The sequence below is a fragment of the Apodemus sylvaticus genome, chromosome 19 (genome assembly GCF_947179515.1).
Source record: "Apodemus sylvaticus chromosome 19, mApoSyl1.1, whole genome shotgun sequence".
Lineage (NCBI taxonomy): Eukaryota > Metazoa > Chordata > Mammalia > Rodentia > Muridae > Apodemus > Apodemus sylvaticus.
In genome coordinates this window covers 18,384,123-18,404,619 of record NC_067490.1, presented here as the reverse complement: position 1 = coordinate 18,404,619, position 20,497 = coordinate 18,384,123, and the positions used below count along the sequence as shown (strand labels likewise).

Here is a 20,497-nt window from a genome sequence, read left to right as displayed (position 1 = left end):
CTCAGCCCGGAGGAATCACTGACACCTGAAAGCGCCTGCTCGCTCCTTCCCCATTTACACCGCCGCTTTCCCTCATGGGATCCAGACCACTGGTTCTCAACCTGTGGGTCGCGACCACAACCCCCTAGGGGATCAACTGACCCTTTGACAGGAGCTACCTGTCTTAGTTAGGGTTTTCGTGCTGCAAACAGACACCATGACCGAGGCAAGTCTTATAAAGGACAACATTTAATTGGGCCTGGTTTATAGGTTCAGAGGGTCAGTCCATTATCAAGGTGGGAGCATGGCAGTGTCCAAGGCAGTCATGGTCTCAGCAAGAGGAGCTGAGAGTTCTCCATCTTCACCCGAAGGCTGATAGGAGAAGACTGGCTTCCAGACGGCTAGGATGAGGGTCTTAAAGGCCATGCCCACAATGACACACCTACTCGAAAAGGCCACGCCCACTCCAACGGGGCCACACCTTCTAATCATGACACTCCCTGGGCTGAGCATATACATACACACCATCCCACTGCCTAAGACCACCAGAAAACACATACATCTGCATCACAATTCCTAACAGTAGCAAAGTTAGTTATGAGGTAGCAATGGAAGTAATTTTATGGCTGCGGGCAGCCCCTGTGACTATCAAAGGAAGGTTGAGAGCCACTGATCCAGCTGGAACGGCCTGCCAAGTGGGCAGGGGGCAGCTAGGCTAGGACAGAAATCCCTGCGCAGCCCTCGGATCTCTCTATCTGGCCATCTTCTTCAAGAGGCCGTGGAGCTGCTCCATGCTCAGGGCCGCATGGCGTCTCTCAGAGGCTCTCCACTGGCCCCACAATCTGTTTTCCCAGTCACGTTCCAGGTCATAACGCCTCCATGATGGTTATGAGCAGCAGGGAGCATGCCACTAACGCCGGAACCAATTCTTTCCTTTGGAACCGGACAGGCCACAGGCATTGAGTCGGCTCCTTGCTTGGCTCCGTGGGATGCATTTGGCACGTGTCCTTCAGTTCTGACATGTGGCTACTCCTCAGCCTTCTTCCCAGCATTGTCATCAGATGCAGCTAATAGCCCTTCCCTCCATGACTTCTGTATCTGTTACAAACCAGTCTCCAGATCTCTTGGTCCATATGCCTCTTCTCTCTTTTCTAGCCAGGTAATGGCTCACTGAAAAGACTTGAAGACCTTTTGACTTGGGTTGCTAATGTCCATAAGGGAATTTTATATATATGTGTGTGTGTATGTGTGTGTACATATATATAAATATGTATTTATATATATATATTTATACACATACACATATACATATATACATACATACATATATATTTATGCATGTGTATTTTATGTGTGTATATGTATATAAATATAGATAAATATATATTTATGCATACATATATTTATATATACATATAGAGAGATGTAGACATATATGTGTACATACATATATATTTATATATACATATACACATATATATTTATACATATATGTATATATAATTAAGATTCATAAATTGGTGATAGGTGTTAGAATACAATAATCAGCCAAGATCTTTTATTGTTCCCAACCAAATAAATCCCTTACTGCCTCCTGCCTGTATCTGTTGACACTCTTCTCTAGCCCTTGAATTCCCATTTGGTGGAAGGGCCTGCTCTTGGTCCTTGTGGTTCCCATGGTAACGGATGCCCTTCTTGCTGGGAGGCAGTAGTGGGTGTGAGGCCACCTGCCAAGCTCTGCTCTCATGATGGGCCACAGCAGATGTCCCTTATAGCGTTCCTCTCACCCACCACAGGCTTAACCACATGCTACTCCCAAAGCCACCGGGCTCAATAATCCAGTCAGCAGAGGCGGCCACACATGAGCTCTCTGGTGGTCCTAGGTGCAAGGCTTTCTAGGGAGACTAGGGTGGATACATTTCTGTGCCCAACTCAACACTTATTGTAAGGTGTGCATGGGCAAAGTACTGTGAAAATATTTAAAGTTTTAAAAACAAAATTCTGACCAAAAAAAAAAAGTGGGTATCTCAGAGCTGGAAATATATCTCAGTAGACTGCTTGCCCAATATGCATAAAGGTAGAGGTAATAGAGTCAGATGCTCAAGGTCATCCTTGGCTATGTATTGAATTGGGGGCCTGCTTAGACTACATGAGACCCTATCCAATAATAATAATAATAATAATAATAATAATAAACAATCCTGATGGGGTATAAACAGAATAATATATAGAAATGTAACTATCTGTCTTATATGATAAACATCCCAGAAGGCAGTGAAGAAGGAAAGATGCAACTAGGGCTTATCTACTTGGCTACTTCTGTGGATTTTACCCCAGAGAGATGATCCTCTCCGTCACAGTCCCCTTGCCTCTCCTCCTGTTCTTGTGACAGCCTTGGGATGCCGGTGGCACCTTTTGAAAGCCCACCAGAACCTGCTGTCCTTCCGTGGTGATACTCACCACTTCTCACGCCATTAGAAGTAACTCCAAACCCTGACTGTGGAGTGAAGAAGTTGGCCCACGCCTACCCATCACGCCCACTGGCTTCTTCTGGCTCAGTCTACTGGAGAGAGAGCTCCTAAGCCTTCTGCCTTGTGACTTGGAGCCTCTCAAAGCAAGAAAACAGAGCCTCTTCATAGAGGCCTCTTCTGTAGACCTGCACTCAAGAGTCTCTCTCTCTCTCCTTCTCTCTCTCTCTCTTTCTCTCTCTCTCTCTTCCCCTCGTCCCCATAGCCTTTCACAGTTTTCAAGGAACCCAGAACATCTCTACGATTTTTGACTCCAAATTCCAGCATAGCAATCCTGACCCTTGACCCGGTCACTCCTATGCAGGCTCAGGCCTACGTACAGTTCTATGGTGGGTTTTCCTGAGGCCCAGCAGTAGAAAACAGTTTCTTCAGACGGGCGAGGATGAGTCACCGTGTAAGCAGAGCCGTCAGGGACTGTCCAGTGGCCTACCTGTAAGAGAAAGTAGGCCAGTGCACCCAGAACACACAGCCTCGTTGGGCTGGTTAGATCTAGTATGGAGATTCACGCTTGGGGGGAGGGGCAGGGCCTGTGTGTAGCCTAGGCTGGTCTCAAAGCTGAGAACCTCCTGCCTCAGCTTCCCAACTGGTAGATTTTATAGGAGTATACTACCAAAGTCCAGCATTTTCATATATCTACTAAGGATTTCTTTTATTACATTCAGTGTGTGTGTATGAGAGAGAGACAGACAGACAGACAGGCACACAGACAGACAGACAGACTCACATGCCATAGCGCAAGTGTAAATGTCAGAGTACAAGTTTCGAGTCTGCTCTCTCCTTTCACCACATGTGGCCCAGGAATTGAACTCGGGTCATCAGGCTTGGCAACAAGCCCCCTTGACCCAGTGAGCCATCTCACCAGCCCCATCTTTTTTAAGTTTTTGTTTTTTAAAAGCCTTTTCTTTCTTTCTTTCTTTCTTTTTTCTTCAAAGGTGGCAACTTCAGTGTAGCTGAGGTAGAAGATGGAGTCTATCTCCATTGCTGGTTTATCTCCCACACTGACGCTGAAGTTGAAAGGAAGGAAGGAAGGAAGGAAGGAAGGAAGGAAGGAAGGAAGGAAGGAAGGGAGGAAGGAAGGAAGGGAGGAAGACACAGCTTTACCATTATTGGGGGATTCAAGGACGATCCTTGAGTGGATAAGTTAAGAAAGCTCCACTTGATTCCCAGGAGACAGCCCTGGGTTCCCCGGGACCCTGGAGGCTTCTAGAGAACATCCTGTTATTTAATTTTTTTTTCTCCTCAAAACAGTTCATCGAATTTAAAAACACTGTAGCTGGAGGTGACAGCTGTGCTAACTGAGATGACTCTTAGCCTGGAGATCCGGTCTGAGCGGCCTTGCCTGGAAGATCTAGTCTGGCCCTGACCGCCCTTCCTCCCAGTGCTGAACCCATTCACCATTGTAGCTAAGATGTCCATCTTCTATGTAAATCAGCCTGAGAGTCCAGCCTGGCACTCTGCAGAATAGAAGCTGAGCTGTCTGCAGTCACAATTGTGCAACTTCAGGCATTTCCTGTCAATAATACAATAACACAATAACACAATAACACAATAATAGAAAGTCCCCAGTTGTTCTTCAGAACAGACTCCTCGAATGCCAGGATCTTTGCTCTGCTTGTATTTTTGCTGACTGGCTGACGACCTAAACGATTTCTTATGGGTTATTTGTTTCTGACAGGAAGAAGCTACCTGTGCACAGAGCAGGTAGCTTCAAAGTCTGTTTCTACTCAAGCTGCTCCTAGGAAAAAAACAGTTTCAGGAGTCAGGGGAAGTAATGACCGAGAGACATCACACCTCAATAGTGGTTGCTCCAAATTAATGAAGGAACCCATAGTGGAATGTCTTCAATGAACCTCACACTCCCTAAGATTTGAATTTCTTAATGGTTGAGGAGTCTTGTGGCCTCATCCAAACCCATTATGTGGCCATACACGGCGTTGCACCTTTTGGAAGCAAACAGGCTTCCCCTGGGGTTTCCCCTCAATATGGAATCATGGAGCCTAAGATCATGGGGTTGTGATTTCCTGGAAGCCCGTTTTATAGGGAAAGATCAGGCACCACAGAAACCATCATAACAAGAGCTTAAGGTGGGCAAGGTAACTGCCCTAGGAAGAATAATGATTTGAAGTGGATACCAGAGGAGCTGAGGTCACATGGTTGTTGTTTTGTCCATGGCTAACAGAGAGAGAGAGAGAGAGAGAGAGAGAGAGAGAGAGAGAGAGAATCCAAACCTTGGACTAGAGGATATTGCAGGATATTTGATCACACCATGAACCCCGAGATTATGTTGTTGAGTGGAGAAATCTGTTATCTGTTTCTAGTTGTGATGTGGCTCAGCCTTAGCACACTCCTTTTACCCCTCTGGCTAGAATAGGGGCCCACCCTTAGCATGCACATTTAATCCGAAACAACAAAGGTAAAGTTTGTAGAAGAAAGCACCCATGTTTGAAAGAGATGTCTGAGTGGCAGGCAAAGTGACAAATCAGAGAAAGGTTTGGCAGAATAGGATACGCCCAACTCTCACAAGAACAGAGGGAAAAAGAGAGAGATGTGCAAAGAAAAGGGAGGACCACAGATTTAGCCACTCTGTTGTACGGGGACAGGTTGTAGAGAGAACAAGCCAGACGCAGGTGAAGACAGAACGAGCCAGAGAATGAGAAGGAGCCAGAAGAACAGAACAGATTGCTAGAGTTAGCTTGAGGCCACGCAGAACAATTCAGGAGAAGCCGAGAGAAGCCGGATTGAGTCAGTCAGCTTGGACAGGAGCCTCAGTCGGAGCAGCTGAGTTGACCAGTCAGCCAGGGAGAGCTTACTCAGCAGCAAGTCTCATGTCATAGGCCAAAAACATTCTAGGCCTAGATAAAGTTTACAGATGCTAGAAACTAGGCCTAGGTCAACAGAGGCAGCCTCAGAGATGACCGTTACATCTGGCGAATAAAAGTTACTTTTACGAGAGGGCACACTTAGGAATGACTTACGGAAGAAGTATGCTGCACACTAGCGCATGGTTAAACTCTAGGGATGTAAATGACTGAGTAAACGAGGTGGGCATTTGGGAGTTGTAAGTTTCAACTAGGAAGAAATAAAAACTTAAGACTACGGGGCTGGAGAGATGGCTCAGCGGTTAAGAGCACGGACTGTTCTTTCAGAGGTCCTGAGTTCAATTCCCAGGTGGCTCATGACCATCTGTAATGGGATCCGATGAGTTCTTCTAGTGTGTGTCCAAAGACAGTGGCAGTGTACTCATATAAATAAAAATTAAATAAATCTTAAAAACTTAGACTACGTTTGCTCTAAGCTTCTGTTAGTCGGGGAGCGGAGCAAACCACGGACCATGGAAAAGAAGAGGAGTTGGGAAATCTTGTAGCGTGGTGTCTGAAAACAGTGGTAAGGAATAAATAGACAAGCAAGACATGAAGGGAAGGGGTTAGGAAGAGATGAGACCTGTAAGGTGTCCAGGTTTCAGGGGTGGGGGCAGTCTGGTCCCAAAGAGTGCTTAGAACTCAGGGAAGCCACTGAGAGGCTAATGCTGTAACAAACTACCAAACAGTAGGTGACAGGAAACAACACACACTGACCCATCAAGGCCTGAAGTGGGTGTCTTTCCGTTTAAAGCGCTGTCAGGCTCTGTCCTTCTAAGGGCTGGTGAAGACAACAGCTCCTTATCCTTTCTAGTTTCCAGAGCTTTAGAGCTCCTGGTCTCCCGCCCTTTTCCTTTCTCCTCAAAGCCAGCAAAAAAAGCAACTTTGTAGTTCTCTCCAGCCTGGGCTCTCCTGCTTGCTTCTTCCACAGTTAAAGCATACTTGAAGCTGCCTTGGGTGGGGCATGACTTTCTTCCCAGCACTGGAGGGGGTGGGGAACAGAGGCAGGCAGATCTCTGAGTTCGAGGCCAGCCTGATCTCAGAGCCTGGTCTCCAGGACATCCAGCGCTATGCAGAGATGTGCAGGCTGTGCGGGGCTATACAGAGGCGTTGTTGTACATCAGCTAGCACACAGCTGAACTCAAGAGACGTGTCTCAAAATAACAAAACACACACAGAGATGACCTCGGGTTCAAAAACTAGCCGCTCCAGTTCCTTCTGTAGCTCTGCAGCAAAATACATTCAGAGGGACTAAGACATGGATATCCAGTGCTTGTTCTCCCCATATGATGTAGGCTGTGCAGGAAGCAGAGGGTGGTTGTGACCGCATCTAGGAATGTTGTCATGGCCCACCAACGCTGTGTGGAAAAGATCCAGCATCCAAGAAAGGCCCAAAATTGCCAATTTATCCAATTTTATTGGTTGTCATCTTGACAGGTTTTAGAATCACCCTCTGAGCATGGCTGTGCATAGATTAGGTTTAAAAAGACCCACCTGAAAACGTAGGCAGCCTCCACTCTACGGGCTGGAGTCTCAGGATAGAAAACAGAAAGTAAGCTGAGGACCAGCATTCCCCTCTCCCCCTCCCCTCTCCCCTCTCCCTCCCCTCTCCCCTCACCCCTTCCCCCCTCCCCTCTCCCTCTCCCCTCTCCCTCCCCTCCCCTCCCCTCCCCTCCCCTCCCCTCCCCTCCCCTCCCCTCCCCGTGACTTGATACAATGAGGATTGGCATTTGTCTCTCTCTCTTCCTGACAGCTGATACAATGTGTCCAGCTGTCTCCTCCTGCCATCCTGTCTTCTCCACCAGGACTCTTAATCCTCTTAAACTGCGATTCAAAATAAGCCCTTCCTTCCTTCCCTGGGATGGTTTTTTTTTTTTGTTTGTTTGTTTGTTTTTGTTGTTTTTGCTGTCCTGTTTTCTTATATGTTGGTTTGTTTGTTGTTTTGTATGTTTTCTGTCAGTCATTCTGTCCCAGCAGTGGTATTAAAGAAGGCATCAGAGTTCTGGAAGTTCTCATAACAAGTGTGTTCCTGCTAACTGTTGCTGGATAACAAGTCATACCTGCTCCCCACCCCGCAAGCCTGCTGCTGTCTTTAGGACCTGTTCCTTTTCAAGATTCCATCACTCCCAGCACATGTGAACTTGTCCTGTTGGCCTCACTGGCTCATTCACAAAACCTTGGAGGGTCAGTGAAGCTGGAAGATCTTGGAGATAGCCGCTACAGGACTATTTTGATGGTTCTTGGGCTCAGGCTGGGCCAGCAGCCTTAGCTGGTGTCCTCGGGGCAGTGTCCCAGTAGCATGACTGTGGACCTGCAGGACGCTAGAGACTGAAGTCATCCCCCAGCAAGGCTAGCCAGAGTTCAAGAGGAAGGCAAGCGGGTTGCTCCTGCTGCTGGGGGTGCTGTTGTACTGACTGACATCATGAAGTACTGACTTTAAAGATAGTAACGTTGCACTGAGGGTTGCAGTCTGGCATGTGAGATGGGAGGGGTACGGTGTTCCTGATGATGGCGGTACCCAGAGCTCAGCCAAAGGGATGAATGGTTGCAGTGGAGTAAGGACCATAGATCCCAAACTAAGGAAGCTACAAGACTGGAGTATAGAACGTCTAATAGAGCAGAGATGGTGCCAAGCAGAGAGGAACGACCTGTGGTCCAGATCGTGACAGGAATGGTTGGGAAAGTCTGGGATGATCACACCAATGACAGGGTTCTAGAGACCGTGAGGGCCATGACCACAGCATGGAAGTCCATTTTATGAACAAGAGACACTCAGACCAGGTGGTGGTGGTACACACCTTTAATCCCAGCACTTGGGAAGCAGAGGCAGGCGGATTTCTGAATTCAAACCAGCCTAGTCTACAGAGTGAGTTCCAGGACAGCCAGGACTACACAGAGAAACCCTGTCTTGAAAAACCAGAGAGAGAGAGAGAGAGAGAGAGAGAGAGAGAGAGAGAGAGAGACTCAGCGCCCCCCCCCAAGAGCCACTTCCTCTAGTTCTTCAGTCGCCAGCCACCACCGCATCAGCCCGTTTACTTGCCAGCCGTAAACGCCCCGCTTCTGAGGTCCAGACAGAGTGGGTAGATGCTCTGAGGCATATTTTAACCCCTAGCCACCTCCCTGTCCTCTGAGTCTGTTCAAGGAGGAAATGCAGTAACGGGGTCACCAGGGTTTACATCTGCCGTTTCTGCCTTTACTGTCTCCTCAGATATTTATCTAAAGGCAGAAGAGTGCACCCACAGACTAGCAAGATTTACCACGGTGAAATGTTTTAACTCTGTTAAATGGATACTATTTATCCACTCCCACTGAAAGTAAATAAAAAAAATCAGAGAGCAGACAGTGATTACCCAGATGGTCCTAAGAACTCACTCAACCACGAACATGTAGGTCTGAATAAACCAGCACCCATTACAAGAAGAGAGGGGTAAAAATTGCTTGTTTCTGCAGTTGCCTCCAGAAATGGGTGTTGATGTGTAACTTGTAAGCTGCTGATTTGCTGGGATACTGGGGAGGCATGACTGCCTCTCTGGCTGTAGTTTCGAATTCTTACAGTACTCTATGCCTTGTCATATGCATAAGAAAGCTGTTTTCCCTGAGTGAAATATTCAGGGTTCTGGGGAGTTCAGTGGTGCTTACTGAAACTCTCTCTTATCCATCATCTCCTCCGGCTCATAAGAATCAGGATGCTTTGATCCTAAGTAGGTTGCTGGGATTAGAACCCCAGCACTGACTACTCTTCCAAAAGTCCTGAGTTCAAATCCCAGCAACTACATGGCCGCTCACAACCATCCCTAAAGAGATCTGACGCCCTCTTCTGGTGTGTCTGAAGACAGCCACAGCATACTTAAATATAATAATAAATAAATCTTTTTTAAAAAATGGGTATTATCTTTACCTCTGGCACTCACTGTTTTTTGTTTCTTTTAGAATTATATAAATAGGTTCTAAAATTAAGCACAGTCTTGGCAGTAAGAACCTGAATATAAAATGTTAAGGGTTCCTGACCACCTCAAGGACATATGTAAAAGAACCAGCATGGTTCTGTATTTCACCAACATATTAGTGGTCCACACGGCTGGGAGTCTCCTCTTCAGTGTTAGCTATCAAAGTGAGTTTGCTAGCTGACAAGGAAACCAATTCTATATTTCTTAGTTTCCTGTCTTACTTGTCCCTAAACTCAAACGTTCTTCCCATGTTATCCCTAAATTCAGACATTTCTTCCAAATTGTCTCTCAAAACAATCAAATCCCCCAGTAAAGACATTTTTTTCCCTACCTCTTAAGACATTCAAGGCAATGTACCTTGGTTTCAACGTTACGAGGGTTCAGAATGAAGCCAGTTTACGGTTTCTACCCTGGGCAACTTCACCAGGACATTGTCAAACAAACACTTGCACTCTGATTCCCTTCTGATTCAGGCCAGCTACTCCTCGTCCTGAGTTTACATTCCTTAGTCTCCAGTGAGTTATCTCTGAGTGTTTATAAAAATCCTTCCTCTGGGGAGATCTCTGTCAGGATTAAGTGTGTGGGTTTACCTCTGAGGTTGATGTTGACTTTCTACAGGACTCTTGTTTTCAATGTTGTCTGAAAGAACCCAGATTCCTCATCACAGAATCCCTGCCCATACCCAGGACTTACACATCAATCTACTCAGCTCTCTCTCTCTCTCTCTCTCTCTCTCTCTCTCTCTCTCTCTCTCTCTCTCTCTCTCTCTGAGTGTAGGAGATGGATTTTGCCATGATTCCCTCTGAACAGATGGAAAATAATGAAACTCAGGAATTAAACCCTACCCGGTCATCCATGGACAGGAAAATGGGTGTCTGGGACTCAAACACTCACTCCACCTTAGGCACCAAGGTCTCACTGTCACCATGCAGGTGACCGGGTCCCATGAGTCTGGGTTATGCATCTTATCCCAGCCATCAGGCGCATTTAGCAACTTTATCTTTGGTCTCTAGACACAGGTGATAATCCCTGGGTGGGGGTAAGGAAGAATCATCCATCCAATGTCCAAAGCAAGCTTCTGCCACATTTTTCTCGGTTAGACAAGGGAATAAAAATACCATTGAATCATAAGACAGAATCTTAGGGAGCCACCACACCCAGCTGATCAACAGGATTGGAGTTTTATTTTTGTCCTCAAGATGTTTTGGGGTTTTATTTTTTGTTGTTATGTTGTTGTTTCAGGGGGGTTGTTTTTTTTTTTTTCTTTTTTTTTTTTTAAATATGGGCAAGCGGGGAATGGTTGTCTATTTTCAGCCTCCTGGTGCTTCGCAAACCACAAGTCAAATCCTGACCCAAACCACACACCTGCCCCCTCAAAGCCTTCCTGAAAAGCCATTCTCCAGCCTCGGCTTTCACAGCTGCCAGTGACAGACAGACAGACCGACAGACAGACGGCACTCTCAGAACAGCTTCACTTTTAGGCAAGACCCGACTGCGAGAGGACAGCCTGTGCGTTGGTGGGCACCCTCTATCTCTTGACTTTATCATGTAAGGGATGACTTTCTGCAAGTCAGTCGAGTTCAGCTCTACTGGGCGGCTGTTACCTATAGGCTCCTTCCCTCTGAACATTTGTTTGGTTTTGGTTTCGGTTTTTATCTTTTCTTGAAGGGGTTTTAGGGAGGTTGTTTTTTTTTTTGATTTTTTCAGTTTTGGGGTTTTTTTTGATGTTTTGTTTTTGTTGATTTTTGCTTTTGCTTTTTTGTTTTCATTTTGGTTTTTTATTTATGTGTTGTTTTTTTTTTCAACCACAGCTGGTAAAATAATTACCAGCTCTGAAAATTACCACACGACCAATTTGTTAGACTTCCTCAAAGGGCCAGTTACGACTCACAGAAATCTGACAGCCTCCTGCCCACAGTAAGACAACTGCGCTCTTCCGTGTGGAGAGTCTGGCTCCAGAAAATGTAGCTGTAACAGCAGCGGTTCTTCTTGTTGTCTCTTCTTCTTTCTCTTTTGGTTTGTTCCTGTGTTGTGTTGTGTTGTGTTGTGACCTGATATTGGTACATTGCCCAGGCTAGCCTTGAGCTAACAGTCCTCCTCCCTTTACCCAGCAAAAGCCAGAGTTATGAGCCACCACACTGGGTCTGCTACTGTCTCTTCACACAATCACATACACGCACATGCATACACACACACACACACACACACACACACACACACGTTCACACACACATGCACATACATGTATGCACATGCACTCACACACACGCACATACATGTATGCACATGCACTCACATGCATGCACTCACACAAGCACATGCATTCACACAGGCATTTTAGGAAAGTCTTCCTGGTAGTGTCCACCTTCACCCTGTGCTCCAGATTCCTTGATAGAAACCCTGAAGGGGAAGGAAATGCTTTTTTTTTTTCCGTGTGGTGTGAGCTCCCTGAGCTCATTGTTGTGTCAATACGGTCACCATAAACAGTGAGTGAACAGGCTCCAGTTAATGTCATTAGCACGTCATAATCCAGCCCAGAGCTTCACATCAGGCAGTTCTTCGGCCTTTACTTTGATCTCCCTCTTCATCATCACCCGTAGCCTTTATGAACTTGCATGTGACTTCCCAATGCCGGCCACTGGGTGGTTTAGAGACTGTGGCCGGACTGTATGTCTTGGACAGCCAAGGCCGGGTGTCACAGCTGAACCTTACAGGTGACCAGGATCACTAGCTGGCCAACATGGGTGGCTAGGGAGCGCATGGCTGCGAGCCAGCAGGGCCTGGACGGGTCTGCAGCAGGCAGGTTATGTTTAGAGAAAAGCAAGGAGAAAATAACACGTTTGCCGGAATAAACGCGTCAGGGTCAAAATAACAGCGTGGTGTTTCTGTTCTAGTGTGAGATATAAAAAGAAAGCTTAAGTTTCTCTTCCAAACATCTTGCCCGTGCCCGGGCACCTCCAAGGACATGGCTGGACGGAGGCAGACCATTGCGGGTTGCTGTGGAAAGCCTGGGCCTCTCTAACACAGCATCCACTGTCCTCTTACAGAGCTTCGTCAATGGACTCTGACATGGACTACGAACGACCCAACGTTGAGACCATCAAGTGCGTGGTCGTGGGCGACAACGCTGTAGGGAAGACTCGCTTGATCTGTGCCCGAGCCTGCAACACCACCCTGACGCAGTACCAGCTGTTGGCTACCCACGTGCCCACTGTGTGGGCCATTGACCAGTACCGTGTCTGCCAGGAGGTAAGGTACAACAGGTCTCTCCTCAGCTACACAGCCAGTCCCGGGCTAGCCTGAGCTACTTGGAGACCCAGCCTCCTGAAGGACAGAAAAAGCAGAACCAAATACTAATTTGCCTGTGATGGTAGCCCAGTGCTCAAGAAACTGAGGCAAGGAGGATGGAGAATTTTAAGGTTAGCCTGGGCTAAAGGAAAGGAAGAAAGAAAGGATAGAAGGAAGGAACAATTTTTTTTTTGTTTTTTGTTTTGTTTTTTGGATTTGTTTTTTTGTTTTGTTTTGTTTTTGTTTTTGTTTTTTTCCCCAAGACAGAGTTTCTCTGTGTAGCCCTGGCTGTCCTGGAACTCACTCTGTAAACCAGGCTGGCCTCGAATTTAGAAATCCGCCTGCCTCTGCCTCCCAGAGTGCTGGGATTACAGGTGTGCGCCACCACTGCCCGGCAAAGAACAAAATTTTAAAAGCATACTTGGGCCGTCACTGTTGTTTGCACTTTATTAGATAATTATAATAAATAAGGCAGGTGGCTATAGTGCATAGGTAAAGCGGAAGTGACCTGCTTGGTGTGGAGGTGGGGGAGGGGGAGAAGCAAAGCGAAGGACAAACTTGAGGGCGTGGCTATGGTACAGCAAAGGAAGTTTGAGTCCCATGGAGACGGTGAATTTGAGTTGCCTTGTGTCCCACTAGACGGTGGAAGAGCCCGAGGAGATGCCCCTGAAGAACTCATGAGCACGACCCTCCCTCCGTCCCGCTCCCCCACTCACCCAGTTCCTTTCTGCCTCCTCCAGGTCCTGGAGCGCTCCAGGGATGTCGTTGATGAAGTGAGTATTTCCCTCAGGCTTTGGGACACCTTTGGAGATCACCACAAAGACAGGCGGTTCGCATACGGCAGGTAAAACAAGACCCGGGATGCGGGTGGCTACGCAGGGTTTCCTTTCCCTATCCAGAGAGGGTTAGGACATCAACAGCAGCAGCCAAACCATGCAGCTGACAAAGTGCTGGGCTCCGGGTCGTGCCTAGGGAAGGAACAAATGGAGCACGTTGTTTCCTGGTGCGGAAGGCAAGAGTCCCCCTGGTCATTCGGAAAGTCCACTTTTGAAACCCCAAGCCGCCCCTTCTCGGGGCGTGATTCCAAAATGAAGGGAACTATTCAGGTCTGTTTTCTCTTTTCACTCAAAGAGAAAAGGGAAAGCCCAGTAAAGGGAAGATTAACCCGGAAGGAAACGTAACATGGGTAGGCACAACGTCAGAATGGCTTCCTCTGTCAGTGCCATCTAAGTCACCAATGCCCTAACTCTCTGAGCACTCTTAGAGGTATCTGTCCCCATGAAGGGCGACTCCCAACCCTCCTCCATTGTCAATTGACTGGCGCCATTTTTGTTAGACTGGGGTGGCATTGTTTGGCTTACCTTCTCTCAACCCACGTGACGTGACGTGACGTGACGTGACATGACATGACGTGACGGCAGAGAGCTAGATTACACGCTCCCTCCAAGTGATAAAGATTAACATTCCAGAAGCTTCCCCACTCTGCAGCCCTGGAAGGTCCCCGACAAGCCACTCCCACAAGCGCGACCTTTGTTCTTCCTCTGGTGACAAGAGACAGGTCAGTTTTGTTTGGAATGTGCCGTGTCCTTCATGTGCAGTCAGAGCAGCAGACAGCAGTTGGTGGCCTAAGCAGTCTTTCAATTTCTTTTGTTTCCTTTCTAAATTGCATTAATTAATTACTTGATTAATTAATTAATTTTGCTGGGTGTATACACACAACAGGAAACCATGTGGATGTCAGGAGACAATTTGCTAGGCTTGAATGTCTCTTCCTACTCTGGGGGGCACAGACATCACACACTCTGGTCATGGGACTAGGCCCCAGGTGCCTCTCCAATTCCTGTCATGCTCCCTCCTTAAAATTCTCCTTCCCAGCACCTGGCTTGTTGGTTTGTCCTGTGACTCACTGAGGCTAGCCAGGGCTGTCTAGCTTACCACACAAGCATAAGTCAACACGTGTGGAGTGAGGCGTCCCCACGCTATGCCTGACTCCAGTGCAGGCCCAGCTCCATGTACGTGTGCGGCTACATGCTACATGCGCGTCACCACATACCATGTGGAGGGTTGGGGAGTCAGCCCTCTCTTATCCCATGTGGTTCCTGGAGACCGCACCCAGGTCACCAGGCTTAGAGGAGAGAAGGGTTTTTCCTGGCTGAATCGCCTCTGTAGCCCAGCCCTCCCTTACATTTCTGCCCTCTCTTCAGAAATGATCCATGAACATTTAGACCATCCACGATTTCAATGTCTTTTGGGGGAGATTGTGGGGAGCAGGGGTGGGAGGGTGGGGAGTGGGGGTGCGGTGGCAAGCCATCACCATCAAAAACCATGATTTCAATGTCCCGCCCCACCCCCACCCACAGCAGAATGCTTCTATCTAGCAGCTAGTAAGATAGAGGCCTTTCCTTGAATGTCCTAGGGGTTTCGATGTTGTTGTTTGGGTTTGGTTCAGTTTGAGTTTGAGGTGTTTTGTTTTGTTTTATATTGTTTTTCTTTTCCCACTAATGTTTTTTGGTGTTATCGCAAGGGTTTTTCTGTTTTGTTTTGTTTTGTTTTAGGGATGGTTTCCCTTTTTGGTTTTGTTTTGTTTTGTTTTGCCTCACGTTGTTCTATGCACAAAAAATAAATAAATAGACCCGCCTGGGCTCACCAAACACGCAGGTCTGTAACTATGGTCTTAAAGAAACATCAGTTGGGAATGAAGTTTTTGGAAAAAGCAAAGGCAGGCACTGCTGGTGTGAAGGACTTTTAGAATCCCTGTCCTAAGAAAGTACCCGAGTAGGAAGAGGCACGGGATGGGCTCAGTGAGGTATCTGGGTAGGCCAGTCGACTGCTTCAGCTGTTTGTGTTTGAGACAGTGCGGTGTGACATGGCCCGCTAGGCAAATCTGTACTCTCATGAGACTGACTGCTCCATGACCTCACAAGTGTACAGTGGGCCTTGCCCTGCCCCCCTGACAGAGCTAGGGTTGCCTGTCTCCTCACTCCCAACAAAGCAAGCTGCTCTTTTCCTGTGCCTCAGTGGCTCCAGGTCCATTGCTCTGAGCACCCGTCTTAGAGTCTGTCACCTGCACCCTGTTCCCACTGAAACGGAAACAGAAAGTACACATACTTGGGTCCCTGGTTCCTGTGAGGGGGCTCTCCTGCAGCCTGCCTGATTTTGCCTTGTAGTTCCTCAGTCCCTACCCATGTCCACAGCATCCAGGCCCACTACCACAGACCCCACTCACTGCAGGAAGAGACTTAGAACCTAGAAGCTTACCCCTACCCCATCCCTGCCACCAGTATCTTCTGGAAATGCTTAATATGCGACGCCATATTGATTCAATGCCCAGAAAGCTATGCTTTGTGGGAAAACTCCGTAGCAAATTTTGAAGCTCTCTATTCTGTGGAGCGCTTCGACCAACTCTCTTCGTTGCTATAAGAGAGCTGTTTAACCTTTTTAGTTACTTCCATTTTTAGTTTTATTTGTGGAAGAGAAAGCATAATTTTAGCTTCAGCTAATCAGTTTGGTGTAGAAACCTACTTTGGGGTGTGTGTGTGTGTGCCTGAATGTATGTATGTGTACCACATGTGTGCAGGAGCATTCAGATATCAGAAGAGGGTGTTGGATCCATTGGAAGAGGAGCTGCGGATTATTGTGAGCAGAGAACCAAACCCAGGCCCTGTGTACTGATAAGAAGTGTCCCTGTGCACTGAGCCGTGCATGTCTCAGTCTCTAAACCTGTTTGTTTTGTTTGGTTTGCTTTTGCTTTTGCTTGTGTCTTAACTGTGCTTGGTGTGAGCCACAGTTCAACAGGATAAGCAACGGCCATAAACTTCGAGGCACTCAGTCTTCATGCCAAGACATTAGGAACCTTGTTAAAATAATTAATTGCATTCCCGGGGTGACAGCGAGAAAAACCAGACTCGTGTCAGGATGCCTTAGAAACCTCAGATCTGCCTTTCTCTGCTTCTCAACACAAAGGAAGCTCACATTACCCCCGTCCAGTGCTCCCTGCATAGAAGGGTCTGGTTTCTAGAATAATCCAGCAGGTCTAGTAGGAATCAGGGACAGGCAGCTGGCCAACTTGAATTTGAAAACTTTCTAACTTGGTTTAACCGTACACAGAAGGGCACTGCTCTCTCCGTGGCTTATTATTTAACCCTATGCCCACCCCCACTCTGCCAACTAGAAAAGATAGCTCCAGTGTATCAAAGGTCTTCCTAGACCTCAGACAATGTGGCATCTCTGCCAACATCATGGAACCTCTCCCCTGGGGAACCCTAGGAGGCAAGTGGTCTCCATGCCACTCGTGGGGAACTGCCCCGGCTCCCAGTCCTGGGTCTCAAGGGGCAGTCTCGCCTACAGCTGTCCAGGACTCAGGGCGCCTGCTGCTTCGCCTGCACCAAGGCACCTCCGCCTTAAACAAAATGCAGCTGAAAACGACCCCGGACCTTGGAGAGCAAAGTTTCTGTTTGTTCTTCCTTACTGTGCAATTGTTGACTGGAATTGTTGCCCGTGGTGTACCTTCTGGTTCAGGAAGGCAAGTCACCCATCCCATCCCGCACAACAGCTGACGGGGTCTTTCTCCCGCCTCCTGAGCAACCTCCACTTTTGGATGAACTTTTAGAGTTCTTCTCTGGATCTATTCAAATGTCAAGACCAAAACCATACATAGTAACCCTGACTGTCACCGGGCCGTTCTTTTCTTGGCAACCAAGAGCCTCTTAAAGGGACATTACTCAGCTCTGAGAATGCCAGGTCACAGTTTACTGGGCATGGGACGGCTCGATCCCTCCTCTCCAAGCCTAGCACTCGTAAGTAACTACAGATGCCACTGTTTCCTTGGCTGATCAGCCCCAGGCTCAGGGGATGCTAAAATCCAGTGCTACTAAAAGTGTCAGCAGCAACTCCAGCTTAAGCTGAGAAGCCCTGGATGTCTGAGCTCCTGCCCAGAGTCCTTCATATCCTATCCAGCCTTGCTGTCGTGGTGACCCAGCGAAGTAAGCTCATTTCACAGCTGAGGAAGCAGCTACAGGAAGGGCCAGGTCAAGCAGCTGCGACAGAGCTGAGCCGAGTTTTCCTTCCTGGTCTGGCAAAGTGCAAAGCCCACATCCCGCCACACACCCCTCATTTGCAGTGGCTCAGCGGCGGCAGGCTTACTGGCCGCTTCTCCCTGGTCTCATGTGTCTTGCACTGTCTGTGTGGACAGTGGAAACCAGCATTCTCCCGTCTCTCCAGCTGGGATGTTCGGGGACTTCATGCAGTCTCCTTAACCCTCAGCACATAATCATATATGTGCGAGTGTATGATATGCATAAATATGTACATATATGTATGTGGCGTACATAAATGTGTATATATGTATGTTTGTGTGATGTCCATAAATGCTTATGTGTGTGCATAAATTGTACATGCATGTGTGTTGTGTGCTTAAATGTGTACATATATGTATATGTGGTGGTATGCATAAATGTTTATATATGTATATGGTATACATATATGTGTGTATGATATGCATAAATGTGTACATATATGTATATGTATGTGGTGTGCATAAATTGTACATATATATGTATGTGTGTATGGTTTGCATAAATGTTTGTATATGTATTGTGGTGTGCATAAATGTGTACATATACATGTATGGGTGTGGTGTGTGCATAAATATATATGTATGTATGTATGTATTATGTATGTATGTGCACCTGTGTGTGCATACTGGGCATTTGCACATGGAGGCCTGAGGGTGGTGTTAGGAACTTCAGCCCTCCATTTTCAGCTGACTCTTCGAGGCAGGGTCTCTCAGTCAGATCCAGAGCTCACCAACCCAGCTGACCTCCCTAGCCAACTTGCTCTAAGGGATCCCAGGTCCCTGCTTTCTGAGTGCTGGGATTACTGTCGATCGGCCGCACCCATGTGGCATTTGCATGGGTTGTGGGTATCAGTGCGCCATCCTCCACGCTTTTATGGCAAGCATTTGAGCCATCGAGCCATCTTCCCAGTTCTTGAGAAGTGGTAATTCTGAGTAACTGGGGACTGGGGGGGAGGGAGTCAACTGAGCGATTTAGAACCTCCGTAATTGCCCTCCCCGCCAGCAGTTCTATGCAGTATTTACAGTCTAACTGAGTTCGTTTATGGCAGGCCGCATTTCTATACAGATTTCTCTCAGGCTCTGTTTGCCCCTACAAGGAGTACAGTGTGTGTTTTAAATGATAGCATTAATCAGAGCTGCGGTTTCTGGGTGTCTGTTTAGATAAGATGGCTTGGGTTTCGTGTTAAAAGTCCATGAAATCAGATAGGGCTTGGATACACTCCGTTTCCAGTGCCTCATGGAGGCTCTCTAAAATATTCAAGACTCTGTTGGCCCAGTGTTTGTGTCTTCACCCAAGCTTATGGCCAGTAACAAGGGAAACAGAAGAAACAATGGCTGCATCTGTGGAAGAGTCTTCTGAGTTTGTGTGTCCTGTCCGGGAACATGCTGGGTGATTTCTGAGTGGCAAACCAGCTGTTATAGCACAGATATGTCCAGGAGGAGGTTGGCTGAGGTCAGGAAAAACCCTAATGAGCACCTTGGACTGAAAATGTAAATAGTTTTAGGGACAGAGCCATCCTTAGCTTTCTCTCTCTCTCTCTCTCTCTCTCTCTCTCTCTCTCTCTCTCTCTCTCTCTCTCCTGAAGTTCACTGTGGCTATGCTCCTGATCTGGCCTTTGTTGAAAATGTCTATGTCTTATTGATCGTGGGTTTATTTTAATTTTCTAAAAAAATATTAATCATCTGGGTTGCTGAGTATTTTGGTTATTCTCTGAATTTTGTACCCAAATACAGGTGATCTGCGTTCTTCTCTAGTCCCCTAGCCCTGGCAGCAGGCTTCCAAACAAGACACCAGATAGCAAAGGGGAGGCTATATGAAATATCACCCAAAGCTTCCCTCCCATGTGGTTGTAACAAAGGGTCTATTAAGTTATTACAAGGCCAAGCAGTGGTGGCACATGCCTTAGTCCCAGCACTCGGGTGTAGCCGCCAGCAGCTACATGTAAACCGGGTTACCTGTTGAGAGAATTTTGGGGTCATAGGGAAGAGCGGCGAAAAGAACGTACGGCTAAGTCAATGTTCACTGATCAAAGCCGTAAACTTTAATGGCGCCAGACCTTATAACAGTTCGGGCAAACCCTTCCCCCCAGACTCCAGGCTGAGTTCCGGTGGAAGTTGTCTAGCTTCTCTTGGAGGTCTTCGTCTTGACTGCTCCGGCAGCTGGGTGGGTCACCTGTTTAATTTAGGAATCCCTATACACGGAGGAACAATGAGCTTAACCTTTACTACGTGTACTCCACCCTAGGTGGAGCAGGATCCTGGCTAACTGGGAGAAGTTAACCTTGACCAAAGTCAAACTCTGACCAAGTGCAAGACTGCCCCAATATGGCTCTGTACATGTCCTCCCTTTTTTTATTAATTTGAACACGAGGAGGTAGAAAACAAGTGGATAAATATCCTTCATAAGAAGGCGGGCCTTAACCAGGAGGGGAAGCATTGACCGTAATTCCTCTTAAATATTGTATAACGTCTTTTTCAGAGGAGGGGTAATAGGCTCCCTTATTATTTTAAGGACAGCCTCTCGACGTTAACCCCTATGTAATTAGGTGTACTTCTTGGGGACTCAGAAGCAGAAATTCACCTCCCCATGCAGTGCTTTGCCTCGCACGTCTCGCTGGTACCCATGTTTGTTCAAAAACAAACACACATAGATCTGAGTTCTATGTGGCTCCCTCTTTGGAGATCCACTTGTGTAAGTTTTGAAGCCAGGGGGGTCTGCAAGTGTCTTTAACAGACATGTAATCTCTCTATCCAGGTGAGCCTGGGTGGAGACAGCCAGTCTGCTTAACAGACAAGGTCAAGAGTTAAAGGTGGAATAGGATT

General features: G+C 47.3%; 1 protein-coding gene across 6 annotated transcripts in view; it reads left to right on the top strand.

Annotated features, from left to right (window-relative positions):
- The window catches only part of Rhobtb1 (Rho related BTB domain containing 1), a 73,825-nt gene that overhangs the window by 18,811 nt on the left and 34,517 nt on the right, over positions 1-20,497 (top strand). For 3 of the 6 annotated variants that reach the window (XM_052163559.1, XM_052163560.1, XM_052163562.1), the window contains 2 exons: positions 12,360-12,561; positions 13,341-13,444. In XM_052163559.1, the coding sequence (XP_052019519.1) occupies positions 12,370-12,561; positions 13,341-13,444 (296 nt within the window). In that variant the 5' untranslated portion in view covers positions 12,360-12,369. Of the gene's footprint in view, positions 1-10,639; positions 10,861-12,359; positions 12,562-13,340; positions 13,445-20,497 lie in introns of those variants that run through there. The other 3 variants (XM_052163563.1, XM_052163561.1, XM_052163564.1) reach the window with 3 other exon arrangements.